This window comes from Echinops telfairi, unplaced genomic scaffold (genome assembly GCF_000313985.2).
Source record: "Echinops telfairi isolate 266 unplaced genomic scaffold, ASM31398v2 ScPeMD7_1;HRSCAF=3_0, whole genome shotgun sequence".
Taxonomy (NCBI): Eukaryota; Metazoa; Chordata; class Mammalia; order Afrosoricida; family Tenrecidae; genus Echinops; species Echinops telfairi.
The window spans coordinates 92,591,360-92,607,647 of NW_022103896.1; the positions used below are offsets into that span (position 1 = coordinate 92,591,360).

Below are 16,288 nucleotides of genomic sequence, written 5' to 3' on the forward strand. Positions count from 1 at the left end.
CCACATTTGCTTATGCACCCATTTGTCTTCAGTGATCCCTTCGACGCCCTGTGATCACACAGGCTGATATGTCGTTCCTGTACTCATTCTTATTAGCTCTCTATCTCCACCCCTCCCCGTCCCCACCGTCATTCTCTTTAAGTTTCATTTTTCTTCATTGTACACCAAACTGGAGCAGAATTGACTCATTTTTTCACCGTGGTTTCCAAAGTTTTGTACGTGTGTTATTTTTCAGTTTCTCTAACTCTCTCTATAATATTATATAGCATATGCACATACGATATTATATGTGTAATATATGTAATAGTGGCTCGCTTCCTCTAGCACTCCAAGGGGAACTGGCAGAAACTGGATCACCTTATATGATGTGACCTCATTTGTCACTCTGTCACTTCTGCAATAATTACAAAACCAAACGCGTATGTAATCGATTTTAGAGAATGATCCATGTGCATTGGAGAAGAATGTGCACTGTATTCTTGTTGGATGGAGTGATCTGTACATGTGTAGGCGGTCAAGTTTGTTGATTGTGTTGTTGAGCTGTTTTGAGTCTCCACTGAGTTTCTTTCCTGATAACCTGTCTTTCCTTGAGAGTGGCAATTGATGCCTCTCATTGTTATTTTTGAGCTGTCTATGTCTCTCTTCAATTCTGTGAGGATTTGATTAATGGATTTCAATGGCCTTTCATTGGGTGCATATGTTTATTATGGTCATGTCTTCTTGGGCTGTTTTCCCTTTAATTCTTATATAGTAACCATTCTCATCTTTCATATGATTTGCTTGGAAGTCTGTTTTTTTTTTTCAGATTAATATTTCCACACCTACTTTTGGTGGCATTGTTGCCATTTGCTTTTATCCAGACTTTGATTCTTAGTCTATTTTTATCTTTGTTTCCTGTAAGCAGCATATTGATGGGTCTTGTTTCTTATCCATTCTGTTACTTGCTGTCTCTGTACTGGTACATTTAGCCCATTACCGTGCAGTGTGGTCATTGATATGTATGGGTTTGACTTTCATTTTGATTTGTCTTTGTGTGTGTGTGGTGTGCGATCAGTTCTTCCATGTTTTTCCTATATTTTTGCATTGATTTGGTTATTGCTTTGAGGGTGTTGGTTTTTGTGAGGAATTGTATGTTGGTCTCAGGTTTGTGTGTTGCTGTTGTTGATTTTTTGGCCATAGTACTCCATATAGCAGTTTTTGTAATTATGGTCTCTTTTTTGCAAATTCCCTTAATGTCTCCTTGTCTGGGAGTACATTTATTTCTCTGTCATATTTGCATGATTATTTTGCTGGGTACAAGATTCTAGGTTTGACAGTCTTCCCTTCCAAGACTTTATATATGTTGCTCCATTGTCTTCCTACCTGCATGGTTTCTGCTGGAAAATCTGAGCTTATTCTAATTGCTGCCCCTTTGTATGTGACTGTTATTTTTTCTATAGCTGCTCTTAGAATTTTTTTCCTTGTCTTTGATGTTAGATAGTTTGACTAAAATATATAAAGGAATTTCCTTTTGGGTTCCTTCCTGCTTGGAGTTCTTTCATTTTCAGGGATAGTTATCTTGCCATCCTTTAGGCAGTGAGGAACATTTTCTTCTAGGAGTTCTTGGATTATTCTGTTTGGACTTCTGTTGTGCTTTGTTTGTTCCTTCCTCTTTTGGGATCCCTGTAAGTCGAAGGTGGTTTTCCTCTCGGTTGACCCACATTGTTGTTATGCTTTCTTTGGTCTCCTTATCTTTTTGTTGCTGTTGCTTGTTCTCTTAGATTTGAGTCTAAGATTTGTCTTCAAGCTCACTAATTCAAGTGCCCATCTCCTCAGTGCTGTTTCTCTGCTCTATAGTGTTGTATAATTCTGATATTATCATGTTTGACTTCTGTGTTTCTGTATGGAGTTTTCCTTGTAAGGCTTGTAGTGAGGTTTCTAGCTTTTCTGTTCTTCCATTTTTCTCTTAGGTTCTTTTTCACCCATTGTACATGTGTAATCTTTCTTCTGAACTCTTTTTCTGGCAATTCCACATCCTGTTTGATTTCAACCATTTCTTTTAGGTCTCGGTGTTGTTCACATATTTGTGTCTACTTCTCTTCTTTTCTGTGTGTGGACCGATATTTATGTTGTTTCCTTGACATCTTGATGTGGCTGGTTTTGGTGTGTAGGGACAGTTAGCTCTGTTGGTTAGCATAGTGGAGAAATGTGGATACTTCAGATTAACTATGTGGGAGGAGAGCAGGAGAGTAAGGGCTAGGGAAGAGGTCAGAATATGGAAGGCAAAGTATTAGAGTAAGGAGAAATAGGAGAAATAAGTAGAAATAGGTAGTGCTAATTGGTGGATTACAAGAAAAGAAAAAGAGATAAAAAAGTTTCCTTATTTTTCAAGGATGAAGTAAAGGATAATAATGATTAAAAAGGAATTTTAAAAGTAGGACGAGCTTTTGTTTTTAAAAATAAGGGAAGGGAAAAGAAGGATTGAAGAGAAGAAACAGAAATCCACTGCCATCAAGTCGATGCCGACCCGTGTAGGACGGGGTAGAACTGGTCCCTTTGAGCTTCTGAGACACAACTCTTTATGGGAGTAGAAAGCCTCATCTTTCTCCCGAGGACTGTCTGGTGGCTTTGAACTGCCAGTCTTGAAGATTGCAGCCCAATACATAACCACTATGTCAGAAGGATTCCTTAAGAGAAAAGAATGAGAACTTAACATTAAAAAAATTTTTTTTAATAGAAACTTTAAAATGAAAGAATAAGAGAAAGAAAGAAAATATAAAATAAAACAAAAGGAGAAAGAGCTGTTAGTGTTTGTTTGGGGTCTAAGCTTTGCCCAGAGACTTTATCGTTAATATGGGCTAGAGAGGAGGGTATTTCCAAGAGAAGGATGGGGGGGCTTGGGTGGATTCAGGATCTGTGCTAGAAGCACTGAAGGTGAGGAACAGTTGAGCAGTTATGGTCAATGTTTGGGGGTAAGTGGTTCACCCTGTTCACGTATTTGGGGTAATTCGAATCTGTTTTATGTTCTGAAGTGTCCTGAAAGTGGGGGGGTTGAGTGAAATGGGAGAGTAAGGAAAAATTTCTCATGTTGGTCCTCAGCTGAGTGGGCATGAATGGTGTGGGGCTCACACATTACAAGAGTCTGGGGTCTTTGAGAAGGAACGGAGAGGGGGTAACAGGGCTGTGTGGTTTTATTTGGGTGATGGTGGGGGATGGGAGGTAGAGGTTGAGCTGTCTCAGGGGCAAGTTATGGATCTGAGCAGTCTGAGGTAGTCTAGGGTGACCTAAATGAGATGTGTTGGCTGAGAGACAGGGTGTTGCTTATTTGGGAATTGTACATATATATACACAAGGGGGTATCCCTCCAAAAAACAGAATTACACTGGGTGGAGCAGAGCTTTCATAGTATACATTTTTCTTGCTAGGTGAGCATCAAGCACTCTGAGTTAGTGCACCCAGTGGTGTCACCTGGGAAGGTTCTCTCTGGCCACAGTGAATTTTTTTTAAAAGCAGTTTCACCCAAACCTCATTTTTTGTGATGGTCTATTTAAGAGAACACCATGCTATTGTGAAATTTTGTTTCCTGCTTGGGAAAAATGCTGCAGAAACTGTTGTGATGTTGAACACAGCTTACAAGGACAGCACTATGGTGTACAAATGGTTTTATTGTTTAAAAAAAGGTGAAATGTTGATTGATGACAAACCTTGTTCTGGACATCCATCAACTTCCCGAATGGATGAAAATGTTAACTTGTAGTGCATTTGGAGTTTGTTCCACCAGGTCAGATTGTTAATCAAGCTTTCTATTTAGAGGTTCAGAAAAGATTGCATAATGATGTGCGACAAAAAAGGCCTGATTTGTGGCAGACTGGGGACTGTTTTTGCCACTATAACAATGTACCTGCTCCCGCAGCCATCTCAGTGTGCCAGTTTTTGGCAAAAAACATCATGCCTCTCTTGCCCCAAGTACCTTATTTACCTGACCTTGCTCCATGCATCTTCTTTTTGTTTCCTCAAATGAAGAGGGACATGAAAGGACAGTAATTTGACGAGAGTACAGGTGAAGAAAAGAACCAAGGCGGTGGTGTTGTCAGTCATCCAAGCAGATGAGTTTGAAAAATGTTTCCAAGATTGAATCATGGATTTGGCAAATGTATTAAATGTAATGAAGAGTGTTTTGAAGGTGATCAGGTTGTTTTGTAAAAAAAAAAAAAAATTGAAATACATAGCTTTGAAAACAATTCTGGATTTGGGGGGTATCCTCTTATGTAACATACACACACACACACAATACACACACACACCCCTCCTCTGAGAGGTAGAGGTTTTTTGAGTATTTGGAGGCAGTGCTTGGGAGTGAGTGGTTCTGCCCTTTGGGGTGTTTAGAATGCGGGGCTGGGGGTGTGTTTTGCTTTAGGCCAGGGGTTTAAGGCAATGGGACCTCAATTCTAGTAGATTGAGGTTAATTGTAGCTGGGTCTCTTAAAGGAATAGACCTCAGGTGGGAGGGGGTAGGGTTCACTCTTTTCAGATAACCATTATCTCCAAGAGGGGATGGAGGAGAGGTGCCTGTATCTCACCCCTTCCTAGGTGGCCTAGCCGTATAAGAGGGGCAAGAGCCTTTTCAGAGGGCAGGCTGTTGCTCTGGATGGCTTGGAGTGGACTAATAAGTGTGCTGACTAGGAGATGGATTTTGAGGGCAGCCAGTGTTGGAGAGCTCAGTTTAACTGGTGCTTCAGCCAGGATGTGTAGCAGTAGCTTGTACCTTTTGAGCTTAGAGCTTTCAGCTTGTGGGCACTTGTGTACTCACTGCCAGAGGGGCAGAGCGAAGCAATGCTGCAGGGGGTTCACCAAACAGACCCCTCATCAACTGAGCAGGCTCAGCCCAGGGGTACACATATGCCTGGATATTGTCAGAGTACTCAACTTAACTAGTATTTCAGCAGGATGTGCAGCAGTTGCTTGAACTTCTCGTGCTTAGGACTCTTGGCTCCTGGGTACTATGCTAGCTGCCAGGGGGATGTTATACTGCAAGGAGTTAACCAGCCAGGATCCTCATTAGCTGAGGTGGCTCAGACCAGAGGCGCACATATGCCTGGGTGTTTGCCTGCCCAGGGGACCCACCTGCCAAGGTATAAGTCGGGTGCATAGGGAGCCTGGGAGCCAGGTGTGTGGAGTTCACACACGTGGGCAGTTACGTCTCTCAAGTCTGCCTGGTGATCTGGAGTGCCGCAGAGGAGGGACTAGGCTTCCCCCTCTTCCCGTTCCCCTGACTCTCTACCATTCCCACTGCCCCTAGTCTTCAGGGGCACTGGGATCATTTATGTATTGGATTGATCTCCGGATGGAGATCCCCTCTTGCTCCCCTCTTTCTCTTACCTGGTGATTTTCTCCTGGTTCTTGGAGAGGGTCTCACTCTCCATGTGACCTGGAACCTAAAAAACTAAGCTCACTGCAATCAGTCGATGCTGACTCACAGTGACCCCGTAGGACAGAGTAGAGCTGCCCTCCTGAGTTTCAGTAGCCACAAGCCCAGTCAAATTTAAGGTGAACGAGCACAGGTCCTGCAACCCAGTGCCTCCATTAAGCCGTGCCGAGGTCGTAGAATGAGAGGAGTGTCATTGAGGCATTTTAAGAGAATATAGAGGGCAGTGCACCCTCCTGCAACAATTCCAGTTCCTCCCCATGCATAGCACATTGCTCTAAGCCACCGCATCTCAGCGTCAGCTGCAAGTCCAGGGTCTTGTCACCTAGGTGAGGCCTAGGCGAAGCCCTCAGACACAGCCTCTTGTTCTCAAGAAATGTTATCGACTTCCTCTCCCCGCCCTCATATTGCCCCACGAGGACAGGGCTCAGGCCAGCCACAGGTCACGCACCAATTCCACAGAGCAACTGCAAGACGCGCACAAGACACGAGCCCCGTTTTGTTCTTGGAGTTAGTCATTGTGTTATTCACCTGGTTCTGCCCTGAGTCAGCCTTCCTTTTCCATTAGGATGGAATTTACAACCAGGTCTTTTTCTTCGCCTGCTTTTTGCAGGTACAAGGCTGAGGGACCAAAGACCTCCTTCGGTGTATTCTAAGATCGTGGTAATTCTTTCAGACAATTAAAAAAATAATTTTATTGGGGGCTCATACAACTCTTATCACAATCCATACATACATCCATTGTGTCAAGCACATTTGTACATTTGTTGCCCTCATCATTCTCAAAACATTTGCTTTCTACTTGAGCCCTTGGTATCAGCTCATTTTTCCCCTCCCTCACCGCTCCCCCCTCCCCCTTCCCTCATGAACCCTTGATAATTTATATATTATTATTATTTTGTCATATCTTACACTGTCTGCCGTCTCCCTTCACCCACTTTTCTGTTGTCCATCCCCCAGGGAGGAGGTTATATGTAGATCCTTGTAATCAGTTCCCCCTTTCCACCCTCCACCCTCCCAGTATCGCCACTCTCACCACTGGTCCTGAAGGGATCATCTGTCCTGGATCCCCTGTGTTTCCAGTTCCCATCTCAGACAATTTCTTTTTAATGGTAGGTTTTCTGTGAATTACATTGGGGTCCTATGAATTCACTGGGGTTCTGCCGCGTGTCCCTCATCTCTCTGAAATTAGCCTTTCTCAACCCTGTGAACCACTGTTTAGGTGGACAGGAGCTGACTGTTTAGCAGCGAGGGTTTGTGAAGCAAGTTCCTAGGGCTTTTTCTGCCCAGAAGGCCGCGTCTTTCCCTGTTGGATCTCATGCTGCTGTGAGTTCAGTGAGAGGAGCAGGTCCCCTGAGATCCAGGACTACGCTACCTCTGCACCAGTTCAGGACCATTCCTGGTAAAGAGCATCGGCACGACACAGCAGATGCGTTTGCTGAGACAGAGATCCTTGGCCTGCCGCCGTCACCACCAACACAGCTACCTGCCCTGGCAGCTGGCCTTTGTAAAAAGTGAAAACCAAAATTACAGGCTGTAGCCACTCGGGCCACTAAATACCATCATTTCAGACTCAGGCCAACTTCCTCCAGTGGAAAAACAGGGGCCCATGGGAGTGGGAAGATGGGCTGGGAAGCTGCCCAGTGAGCACGGTGCCCAGAGGTGGCCACAGAGCAGCATGCCCCTCCCTTCACTGCAGCGAGCACAACCCCGGCTGGCTGTCCTGGGTTACAGCCAGACGAACAGAAGGGCAGCACTTCCTCTGTGGCTCATCTGGGAAAAGTGGAGAAGCAGCCAAGGGGGAAAGAGCCCCTCACTGCCCACTCCATAGAGTGTCCCACGTGGGCCCTGCTGGAGTTACCATTCATTCACAGGTGGGGGCAGGAATTCTGAGGCTGAGAATGTCACCCAAGTCCAAGCAGCGAGCACAACAGCAGGATTTGTCCTGAGCTGCTCCTGCACCCTCTGGGGACCCACTCCCAGGGACAGAGTTACCCCACCCCACCACTCAGTTTCCTGTGGCATGAGTATGGGCTCAGCGGGTGTGCGCGCCATCCACTTTGCTCGAAAGACAGGCACTGGACAGACCCTGGAACAGGCATCACTTGCAGCTCAGATGCCTGAGTGGTTGGTCCTCTTCAATTTCAATTTTCGGAGAAGAAAACGGGGTTACCAGTGCCTAGCTCCCAGGTGGACAATATAGCTGCCCAGGTGGAGCCTGGGAGCCATCATGGTCAGTATTTAATAAAAGCACATCTTTTTCTCTGTGGGGCAAATTTCATCATGACAAGGCTGAGGGCCCCATGACCCTGTTCAAGTACAGCTTGGCCATGCATGTCCAGGCCATGGTAGGATAGATGTCTGTAAGCTGGACCTCTTAAAAAACAAGCTTGCCCACTGTCCTCTCTCCTCCCCCAGTCAAGTACGACCTCAACAACCCAGCCAAACATGCCAAGTTGGACTTCCTTAACAACCTGGCCACAGGCCTGGTGTTCATCATTGTGGTGGTCAACATCTTCATCACAGCTTTCGGTGTGCAGAAGCCCATGATCGAGGTGGCACCCCGGCAGTAGGGGATTCAGGTGAGCAAAGAGAGGGTGCACGAGACCTGCCTAACCCAGGGGCAGCCTCAGTGCAGCCCACTGTCCACGGGTTCTCGTCCAGGGGCTGCGGGAGGCTCTTAGCTTGATGCTGGCCACTGGACCCAGTCTTTCACATTTGAGGAGAAATGGTTTGGAGTTACAGTGAACAATCAGGAGAGTTCATGCAAAAAATAAGATTTCTGCTTTCCCTTAAGATGTCAGAGTCCTGTTATCAGGCCATTGACCCTAGCAGCAGGCAGTCGGAGCTGTGCCTAGCCCAGCTCACCATACCCTTGCCATTCATGGAGGGGGCTAGGCTGGGCACGGACTCTGTGCCCATCACCTGCTCAGGTAGGCCACTGATACTGCAGGTTTGTAGGGGACAGGAAGAAAAACCAGGCTGGGAGAAAGTCATGCAGCCTGCCAGCCTGCCCAGCTTTATAGGGGTCTGTGTTGGCTTGGCCCAGTCACCCATTCCTATAGAAAGTCACCTCAGTACTGGCACCTCCTTGAGTACAGGAGAGTGGTGAGGCCACAGGCAAATTATAGGTGGGACCCACCAACCCCCTCTAACCCTGGGGAGGTGGGCAGGAAGACATGCTTTCTCCAGAGTTTGTCAGAATGGCTCCTGGCAGGGCCCTTGGGGCCCTGCTTCTGAAAGTGCCCCCGTCACCTGCAGAACCACAGTGGGCTTAGTGCCTGCATCATGGTCACAGGAGCTCTGCCCAACTCTCGGCATCAGGTTTCTAATGCTGGCAGTGACTCAGGAAGACTGCATTCATTCCTCCCATTTTACTGAGAAGCAATTGACGTGCAGACACTATCATGATTGCCCGGTCAGGCAACCCCTTCGAGTTCCAAGTCCAGCCAGCTCTGGTAGGTGGAGGCTGGAGCCTCCTACTGTGGAGGCTGCTCCTGCCCTTGGCACTCTGGGGGGCTCTTGACAGCCAGGCTAAAACTCATGCCTCTCTTCTCCCTTCTTTGCAGGATCTTTTGGTAAATTCGACCCATTGCTTGGTGCCCAGAACTAGGAGCTGCTCGTCTTTGCAACGTCTGCATTCTGTGGTACCTCCTACATTGCCAGGGCTGGAGCACTGGACACCTCAGGAATGAGCTATGCTTCAGGGGCCAGTCAGGGGTCATGACTTATTCCAGAACAGGCCAACACTTGGCTATCTGGTCCTCTGTGTCAGGACATTCCTGGCAGATAGGGAAATGTCCCCTCTCCCTGTACTGATGCCACCAGCTTGCTGGGCCTTACGAGGACATACCTGATTCACCTGGATGATGTAATCGCTTCCACCTGCTTCCTAGTCATGGGACATTGAAAGCCAACCCCCTTCTTGGCCCTGGGGTTGGGTTTGGTGCCTTGGCTGTAGTGGACACCCCAAGGGAGTCTGCTGGCCTAGACTCGGCCCTGTGTTCACCCACCCTCAGGTCTGTCTACCCTCCACCAGCAGTGATGGGGCAGCTCTGAAGCTCACCTGTTTGCAAAGCATAAAGTGACCATTAAGCTCCTACTTCCTCTGGACAACTCCCTGTGCCCGGCCTTCCACTGGCCAGGTCAGGGTGACCCAGTCTGCTGCAGCAGCTTGCAGGTTCCAGGCCTGGGGCTGTGTGAGGTGCTGCCCGGCTCTGCTTGCTGGGACCCCTTGTGCTAGGTGCAGAGGGTCAGGCCCCAGCCCAGGCCTGCTGCAGGCCTCTTGCCTCCACCTCTTCCCAGCCAGGAGACCCTGGGCAGAGGTTCGGGTTGAGAGTGCATTCCAAATGCTGGCATAGACCAGCGGTTCATGCAAGCCTTGCTTCCCCCACCCCCTCCACCTCTTTAAATGTTGGAGTGAGGGAAAAATACAACAAACTCCCTATATGCTTCACCAAGACCCCCGTGGTTCATCTGCGCCACTTATTTGATCACTCATGCCAAGCCGATGATCTTCCAAGGGTGGGCCCAGGACCAGCATGCACCCTTAGCCTGTTGAGCCATTGTTAGAATAGCTTCAAGGCCAGTGCTGGCCTGTCCGATGTAGGAATTCTCAGAAAACCCGCCCACCCAAGACCTCAGGGCAGTGTGGGACCATCCTCCCTCCACAGCTCCCCCTTCATAGAAGCGCCTCACTCACGTATTCATGTGGCCGTCGCTCTGTCCTCATGACAGGGTCAGGGGATTCGCTCCCAGAAGGGATGACTCCAGTCCAGCGCCGGCATTGGCTGGTGACCCGACTGCTGGTGGTGCCTTTGATGACTTTGGGTTAAGAGTTTGCTGTCTCATTCCTGTGCATCTCACTTTGGGGGCCACCGAGGGCAGGGCCAAGGATACATGCACTTTGGGAGAGGAGCAGCCTCTGCTAACATCTCTAAATATTAGCACCCGTGTGCTCAGAATAGGACCATGTGACTCCGGCAATGGTGCCAAGAGGTCTGTCCCTTGAATGCCACAAGCAGCCCCCAGCTTCTAGTGATGACCCCCTTCAGAGGCAGCCAGCTCCGAGCACTCCATTGGCAAATTTTTCCTACTGCCCAGATAACCAGAAGACCCGGTGCTTTCTGCATTGGGCTCAATGGCGTGTCACATTCCTGGGCCCAGTCGAGTCTACTCCGGGATCAGTGTTTGCAATCCCTCCTCTCCCCTGTCCGTGGACTAGAAGGGCTGCCGTGCTTCCAGAGCTGAGGGACCCTCTGGGGCCTTGCTCAGCCCTGTCGTAAGGCCAGTGCTACCTCATCAGTTAGTGGTGACATCTCAAGGCCATGGAGGAAGGAGAAAGTGGGGATGTGCGGCAGGGTGACCACTCAAGGCCACGTGACTCATTTGTGCCAACAGCTCATGCCATCCACTCTGAGCAGAGTTTGTAAGGGCAAAGCTGGGTATCACAGGCTGGGAGCCCCACCATGTCCTCACCTCACCCACTCTGAAGACCCCAGCTTAACTCCTGAGGCCCCATCCCATGTTCTTCCACCCCCTGCTCTCTTCTTTTTCTCTGGGACCCCATCCTCCCCTTCCCATTCCATTAACCTTCCTTCCTCAGCGTCCAGTGGAGTAGGGGCATTCCTGTGGCCACTGATGGCCTGTCCCATCTCCCCTCGGGACTTACCTTGGTGATCCTTCCGTGGTTCCTGACTTCGCCTGGCATCGTATGCCCTCCAGCCCCTCTTCCTCCTCCATGCTGCCTTCCAGGGACCTGGGCTACCAAGCTCCACTTTCTCCTAATCTGAGACAGAGGATCAAAAAGTTCCATCCTTAAAGTGGTTCATTACAACTTCAGACTTGCATGTAGGCCTAGTTCAGTCTCTTAGGGGGGAACATCTTCTAAGTAATCAATAAACAAATACTCATGGCTGCACTGATCTGATCATGTTTTGGAAGCACGTACTCTAGCAAGGAAAAAGCAAGGGCAATGAGACTGAGGCGTGGTGTCTATAGAGCGGTGCCCCATTCTCCCTCTCTGGGAGGATTTGGGTGCTCCAGCAGAGTGGGATTAGAGATTACCACCTGTGTGGAGTGGTCGTCAGGCGCACTGGGTTGAGAAAGCAAGATGTAGAAATGTGCTGGTGTGAGCATGTGTGCACATGAAGTGAGAAGGCAGCGTGGGCATTGGATGGGTAAGCGCTGTGATAGGAGGGTTTTTTAGGTGGGATAGGAAAGGGCACCTGGAAGCAGGCATGTGCAGATGCCCCAAGAGCACCCCAAGAATGCAGCTGTGGGTGGGAGGGCTTGGTTGCAGACTCCACCCCTCAAGCTGTGTTGGGAGCATTTACTCCCTTAGGGATCTAATGGGCCTCAGTGCTTTGATGAGAGGGCCTTCCCCCAGCACCCCTCGGTGACCTGTCCCTCCTCTCTCCAGTCACCCACCCTCAGTGGAACAGCTTCCTGGTCTCACTGCACTCCAAATGGCCTTCGCCCCCTAACACCCTCTTGAGTTGCCTGCAGGAAGCTCTCCTGGTGTGTTTTGGCACCCTCCCAGAGTCTGTGTCCCACACAAGCCAGGGAGCTCAAGGCAGTTCCTAGCGCTGCCGAGGTTACCAGCACCCAGGTCCTAGTTGTATGTGGCCTGGGGGGCAGCCTCTGGGACTAGCAGTGAACTAGCAGACATTCACGGGGCAGCCCCAGCTGTGCACTTGTTTTCATGAGGCAGCACCAGGTCAAGGGTGTTGACCAACACACGGCTTGGTTCCTCTTTTGGCCAAGACAGTGAGTTCACCCAGATAGGAGGCTGGAGGAACTGATAATGCTCAGTTCCCTAAGCCACAAGGCGGAGGAATAATCCATGCACGAGCTCTCGGGGTTCTCAGGTGCCTCTGGCTGCGTGGGTGGTAGGGTGATGATGGAGTCTGGAAAGGTGATGAGATATTGGGGCTTGGAGCAGGACTGGGTTAGGTGGGAGAAGAGTCCAATCTAGGGGATGTTTATTTAGAACCTGGTATGACAGTGTTTGCTGCTGGAGTAGATGGGGCCTTAGTTGATATTTCCCCTCCAATATTCCCCAACCCACAGTCCATGATAGAACACCTGGGCACCAGAAGCCAATATAAACAAGAGAGCCTGCAGGCTCCGAGCCCCAGCGCAGAGACGAACACCCCTGGCTCCTAGCTCTCTTGCATTCCTCTTAATGCTTTCCCCACCTCTCCCTTTTTCCTCCTCCCCCTTGCTCTCCCTCATTTTTCATCCTTTTTTTTACCCAGGGGCCTTTTGTCTTCCCTCCATCTCATCCCTTTTCTCCTCCCCTGGGCTCCTTTCAAGCCTGGCCCTGGCTGATGCCCTTCCTGCTGGCATGAAGTTCCATGTGGCTTGAGGAGGGGCAGGGCAGTCCGTGGCTGTGGGTCGCTGGGGGGACCCTGTTCCCAGGGCCCCCACTCATGTATGAGGGAGCTTTAAAAGGTTCATAGAAAGATTCCATTATCTTTAAGTTCCATTGTAAAGGGCCGCAGCACTGGCCGGCCAAGTCTGTGACCCAATGGAAACTGAAAGTGTGACCCCGGTTTTCAGTAGTGTCAGCACCCATGCCCCCCCAAAGTCAAGTCCTGCGGAGTCAACATGTTTGTTTCCTCTCCCAGGAGGGGAACCTTGAGTTACGCAAGATGCAGCTGTCTCTCTAGGCCTGGAGGTCAAGGCCTATTCTCCCAGCTCTGTGCTCCGGCCCCTCCCTCTGGGCCTCTGAGCCACAGGCAGTCAAAGCAGGACATACTTCTTCATTAGCGGGGAGCTCCTCACCTCCCAGCAGTCCTGCCAGGCCGTGCAGCTCTGGAGATAGGAAGGTGGGAGCCCAGGCCCTGCTGCAGCCAGGGGCAGGGAGGGGAGGGAACAATATGTCCTTACTGGAGTGCCAAAGAAGGTATCTTGGAGGAGGTAGCATTTCCCCAAGACCTGAAGGATGAACAGGGGAGGTCAGTTGGTAAGGAATATTCTAAGTCGTGGGTGTGGAGGAACATTGCACAAATGACTCCGGCCAGGTGACAGGGATGCGAGATAGTGAGGACCCTGAGCCCCAGGCTTCATCCTGAGGACGGGACAAGAACAAATGAGACCTCTGGAAAGGGAGATGTGGTCTGTGGTGCCTTTAACAACAAACACCCTTAGGGATCTAAGTCAGCCCAGATTTCCTGACATCGACTGATCCAAATAGGTCGGGAATGAGCTGAGGCCTAGATCCATCCCCACCCGGCTCTTATCCACAGTCTGAGCTACACAGGCTCCCAGCCTAGAGGGAAGGCCTTTGGGGGAAGGCCAGCTGGGAGGTGGGCAGATCAGAGACCCAGGCTGGCTGAGTAGCAGAGGCTTTGCTCATGAGTGGGGATCTGGCCACCCTTAGCTCAGGTATGGTCAAGGATGGGGTCACATGTGGCTGAGGGCAGGGAGGGGCCTCGTGACAACTTGAGGCTAGAGATCGGCAGCTCCCAGTCTTCAAGGGCAAGACCTCAGTGAGTTGGGGACAAAGAGGGTAGGTGGATTGCAGAGAAAGCCCACCTGCCTCAGACTGGGAACAGAGTGTTCCAGCCCCACAGCCCCTGAGATAAAGCCTGCAGGTTGGAAGTCACTGCCCAGTGGCATCTGCAGAAGGGGCATCCTCTCAGGCAAGGTCTGCAGGCCCTCGTGGGCGGGTTCCGGGAAGGTGCCCTCTTCATTCCTGCTTGTCTCCACTGCCATATATTTTCCTCTGGCATTAGGCCTCGGGGCCAGCCTTGAGGACCTTCCATCAGCCAGTTTCTCTGCTTGCTTTCCGACAGGAAACTTCAGCTGATGTAGAGCTAGAGTTGAACACCCCAGAACTCCTCTTACCCTCCAGAGCAGATCCCTATCTTGCTGGCACCTCCTATGTTGGCCCTTCACCCAGGTATTTCGGTCAGGGAGCAGATCATGAACAGAAGCCACACCCGGGGGGCGGGGGGGAGGAGGAAAGCACCCTGGAGCTGGCAGCGTGCGTAATGAATGGGTGAAGAGCTACAGAGAAGGGCTCTGGACAGTGTCCAGATATCTAGGCTGTACCCAAGGGCCCTGGCCTAGATAGCTCCTGAGGTAGAAACGACAAAGCAGACTTTGGGACTCTGGCTGCTGCAGCGTTGGGTTGCCCTGCCGGTCTGCCTGCTTCCGCCACACCTCAACTGTCTTATCAAGCACAGGTACCTGTGATTAGCAGCGCACAACAGACAGCAGAACTCAGTTGCCAGGTAGCCTGGAGATGCAGTGCTCAGCTCTCCGGCTCTCCTCTCCTCTCCACCACTTAGGAGGGAGGTCACAGGGTCACCGTATCCTTCTCCCTGGGACTCAGAGTCAGATACAGAGCTCATAATGTGGTTGGCTCATTATTCCAGTAGAGGGAGGGAGAGACGGATGGTGTGTGTGTGTGTGTGTGTGTGTGTGTGTGTGTGTGTGTGTGTGTGTTTTCGGGGGAAGGGTGGTCAGGGGAGGTCAGCTGAGTGCAGGTATTAAAGAAAGTCCTGAGAACAGTTCCTGGCTAGGCTTGAGGGGTTCAGATCCAGGCAAGGGCCCTGCATGCAGCTGGCTCACAAGCCTGCTTCACTGTGTCAATCCACAGGCTACACCAACACACAGGCACGAGTATGGGACCCCTGGCGCCCTCAATCACAATTCTCCATAGGCACCACTGCTGTCAGCATCACGAGTTGGGCTGATCAGTAACCTGGTTGTGCAGGTCTGAACCCTCCACTCCTCCTGTCCACCCCAGCCCCAGGTCTTGTTTCCCCTGTTCCCATGGGAGCCCACATCTCCCACAGATGCAGGAGCGATGATGAGCTGACGGGCAAGACTGACCTCACCACTCCAGGCTGCATCAGCCACGCTGTCACCATTCCCAGGGGCAGGGCTTGCTGGCCCTTATGTTCAAGTCCCTCAGGAAACCTCAGCCTTGGAAAGCGCACACTCAGGGTGATTCTACAGACTGACAAGTATTTTTGTTTACCACGCCCACTGCCACCTCTGCCAAAAGGCCCACGTGGGTAGAGCTCATGGGGAAGGGGTCAGTAAGGAGGGTCAACGAGGTGGGGGGAGCATCAGAAGCCTAGGTCAGGATGCCAGTGGGGTGAGAGTGGGGAGTAAGGATTGGTGGTAGCTGGGGGAATCAGTTGGGAGTCCCTGCTCATAGCTGCCATGTGGTCTGGGGCTCCCAGCCTTCGCGTCCTTGTCTGTAAAGTGAGTCTATCCAGGGTGGTAGCGAGCCAGCATCAGGCCCGTCTCATGGCTGACAGTTGAGGCTGGAGGGCTGTTGCCCCGCACGTGGAGGTTACACGAGGGGCTGCTATGGTCACAGCTCTATTGCCTAGTGCCCAGCCTCTCCACAGGGAGGGGCGGGGCTCAGGTGCAACCCACTCTTCACTTTGAAGGTTCAGCCTCACGTCCACAAGAATATGTCCATAGTGGAATCGTGGGGCTCCAGGCTGGCAGGTCATTCCAAATGGTCATTCCACTTCAAGGGAGAAGGCACCACTTTGCCTGTTTGTCTTGCTCAGGGCCGGGTTCCTTCCTGTTAGCACTAGAGGGCTGACAGGAACCAGGCCCTGAGGGAGACAAATAGGCAAAATGGTCAAACTCTAGGCAGCAAGGCAGAGTATGAAGAACCTGTGCGGAAGGAGCATACATCACATCACACTTGTCAGCTCTGCACCTTCTCGTAGGTCCCTTGTGCTGTTTTATCCCCCAAGTTTCCCCTTTGGTCAGAATCCATGTACACTGGTTATATTTTATAATCTCTGCCAGCGAGCTGGTCTGCTCTTTTCAGGGAGTGTGAACTCTTGGGGTGAGGCTGTACTGTGGGTACCCATGATGCTCCCAGAAACATAGGCAAGGGTTTTAT

The 16,288-nt window shown here is 50.5% G+C and overlaps 1 protein-coding gene across 1 annotated transcript in view; it reads left to right on the forward strand.

Annotated features, from left to right (window-relative positions):
• The window catches only part of NINJ1 (ninjurin 1), a 25,677-nt gene extending 14,354 nt beyond the window's left edge, over nt 1-11,323 (forward strand). Inside the window, exons 3-4 of the mRNA XM_004713897.2 lie at nt 7,822-7,985; nt 8,973-11,323. Coding sequence (XP_004713954.1) covers nt 7,822-7,976 — 155 coding nt within the window. The 3' untranslated portion in view covers nt 7,977-7,985; nt 8,973-11,323. The remainder of the gene's footprint in view (nt 1-7,821; nt 7,986-8,972) is intronic.
• Nucleotides 11,324-16,288: the final 4,965 nt, after the last annotated feature.